Here is a 2,237-nt window from a genome sequence, read left to right as displayed (position 1 = left end):
GGAGGGAGGAAGGGAAAGGAAAGAAAGGAAGAGGAAAAGAAGGAAGGACAGGCAGAGGGAAGGAGGAAGGGGTGAGAATAGAGGGAGGGAGAGAGGGGAAGGGAAAAGAGGGAGGGAGAGAGGGAGCAAGAATGGAGGGAGGGAGGAATGCAGGAAGGGAGGGAGAAAAGGAAAGGGAGGGAGGAATGAAGGAGCAAGAATAGAGGAAGGGAGGAAGGGAGGAATGAAGGAGCGAGAATAGAGGAAGGGAGGATGGGAGAGAGCATGAATAGAGGAAAGAAGGAATGCAGGAAGGGAGGAAGGGAGGAAAGGGAGGGAGGGAGGAATGAAGGAGCGAGAATAGAGGAAGGGAGGGAGGGAAGGGAAGAAGAGGGAGGAACAGAGGGAGCATGAATGGAGGGAGGAAGGAATGCAGGAAGGGAGGGAAGAAGGAAGGAAAGGAAAGGGAAGGAGAGGAAAGGGAGGCAGGCAGGCAGGAAGAATAGAGGAAGGAAGAGAGGGAGGGGAAAAGAGGGAGGGAGAGGAAGGGAGGAAAGAATAGAGGAAGGGAGGAAAGAGAAGGCGAAGGTATGAAGGAGGGAGGATGGGAGGGATGGAAAGAAGGGAGGGAGAAAGAAATGAAGGAAAGACAGACAATTCCCAAGTACTTTTGGTAAAGGGAAGCCAAAACACTGCGCCAGAGCAGTTTCTCAGCCTCCTTTAAACCCAGGGAGATAATTGCCACAAACACCTTCCCTGGATGTACACAGTCACAAAAAAACTGAGAAATGGAAAGAAAAAAGAGAAGAAAAACCACCAACAAAGGGAATCCGATCGGAGCAAACCCTCTTGAATGCCAAAGACTTTTAACTGAAGCCACGCTTCCAATTCAGAAGAGGGCACAGACCCCCCCCTGCGTGCCAGCCAGTAAGTTCACCAGTCCCCCCTCCTTCTTGGACTGGGGAACCCCCCCCACCCCTTCCTCCCCAATACCAGGTAGACCCTCCCTTCCCCATCACTGCAGTCTCGGCACCCATCCATGTCAGCCAAGTGGCTTAAGGAGCCCTTAAAAGTTTGCACAAATCCCTTCCCTTCCTCCCACGTCCTGGGCTCTGCCAGCACCCTTGTGTTGCCCCCTTTCGCCAGCTGTGAGGCTCTTGAGAAGGGGGGGGAGGAAGGGCGTCCTAGTCCCCCCCCCCATTTTGCACAGTCTCCGGTTCAGGCTTTTGATTTTCCTCTCTCTCTCTCTCTCTCTGCAGCAGCGTGCAGCTGGCTCCCGATCCTGCAGCTTGGGCTGTGTTTTCCGCCTGCACGCGCGCATCCTTTTTGGCTTCATCCCTCCAAAACCCGCGCCTTTGCAACCGTGGTGGTGGGGGCTGCATGCGACCCATAGCTGCCCCCAAACAGGGAGTCGGTTTTTTTAAAAAAAACGCCCTCTGTTCCTCCATCTCCATCTCCCTTCTCTCTCTCTCTCTCTCTCTCTCCGCGTCTCTCTGATTTCTCTACCCACAAATACGCGCAGCAACGCAGCCGAGCGTTTTGCCTTTTCCGAAAACAAATCCAGACGCGTTCGTAATAAACATTGCACCGATTTTTCTTCCCCCCAAAAATAAATAAATGTGGTAATTGCACAGAAAGGGTAGGCTCTCCGTCCCTCGCCCCCTCCCCTTGCTATCCACGTCCAACCTGCCTTTATTTTGCTACCTAGAGTAAAAAAAAAGGAAGAAGAGAAGTTTGCCGACTTACCCTGTACAAGGAGCAGCAAGGGAGCATTGAGCATCAAGTAAGACAGGGCGCTGAAGAGCCCTCGATTTTCCATTTCATAAATGTATCCTTTCGGGTGCAAACGGACAAGAGAAGGGGGGAAGAAACAACAACCAAAAACCTTGGAGGAATGGTCCTCGGCGCCAGGCTAGGAAATCTTCAATCCCATGGCAAACCGTTGATCTCTATCTAGGCAAGAGAGTTGGCCAACCGGTTATTATTAAACCACCAGCACCACCATCGTCAAAAAACGAAGCAAGAGATGGCTTCTAACAAACCCAGGCGCCTTCCGAGCCCGACAGGCTCAACAGTGTGGTTTTCGCCTGCTCCCCTCCTCCTCCTCTTCCTCCTTCGCTTCTGGAAGCTCGAATTAAATCCACATCCAGGTGGCCCCAAGGAAATCCAATGGTCATGAGGTCTGGAAGCTTGGATCCTTCCTGAGCGCAGAATGGTAAAAATCTGGTCGGCTTTTCTTCCCCCACCCCTACTCCGTC

At 52.5% G+C, this 2,237-nt stretch overlaps 1 protein-coding gene across 1 annotated transcript in view; it reads right to left on the bottom strand.

Annotated features, from left to right (window-relative positions):
* Positions 1-1,798, bottom strand: part of VSTM2B (V-set and transmembrane domain containing 2B) — a 51,615-nt gene extending 49,817 nt beyond the window's left edge. The window contains exons 1-2 of the mRNA XM_070761628.1: positions 1,726-1,798; positions 635-735 (exon numbers count right to left, since the gene is read on the bottom strand). Of these exons, the coding sequence (XP_070617729.1) occupies positions 635-735; positions 1,726-1,798 (174 nt within the window). The remainder of the gene's footprint in view (positions 1-634; positions 736-1,725) is intronic.
* Between the last annotated feature and the right edge of the window lie 439 nt (positions 1,799-2,237).

This window comes from Erythrolamprus reginae, chromosome 9, assembly GCF_031021105.1.
Source record: "Erythrolamprus reginae isolate rEryReg1 chromosome 9, rEryReg1.hap1, whole genome shotgun sequence".
NCBI classification, from domain to species: Eukaryota; Metazoa; Chordata; class Lepidosauria; order Squamata; family Dipsadidae; genus Erythrolamprus; species Erythrolamprus reginae.
Note: the sequence above shows the minus strand (reverse complement) of the source record. Positions and strands in the feature narration are given on the sequence as shown.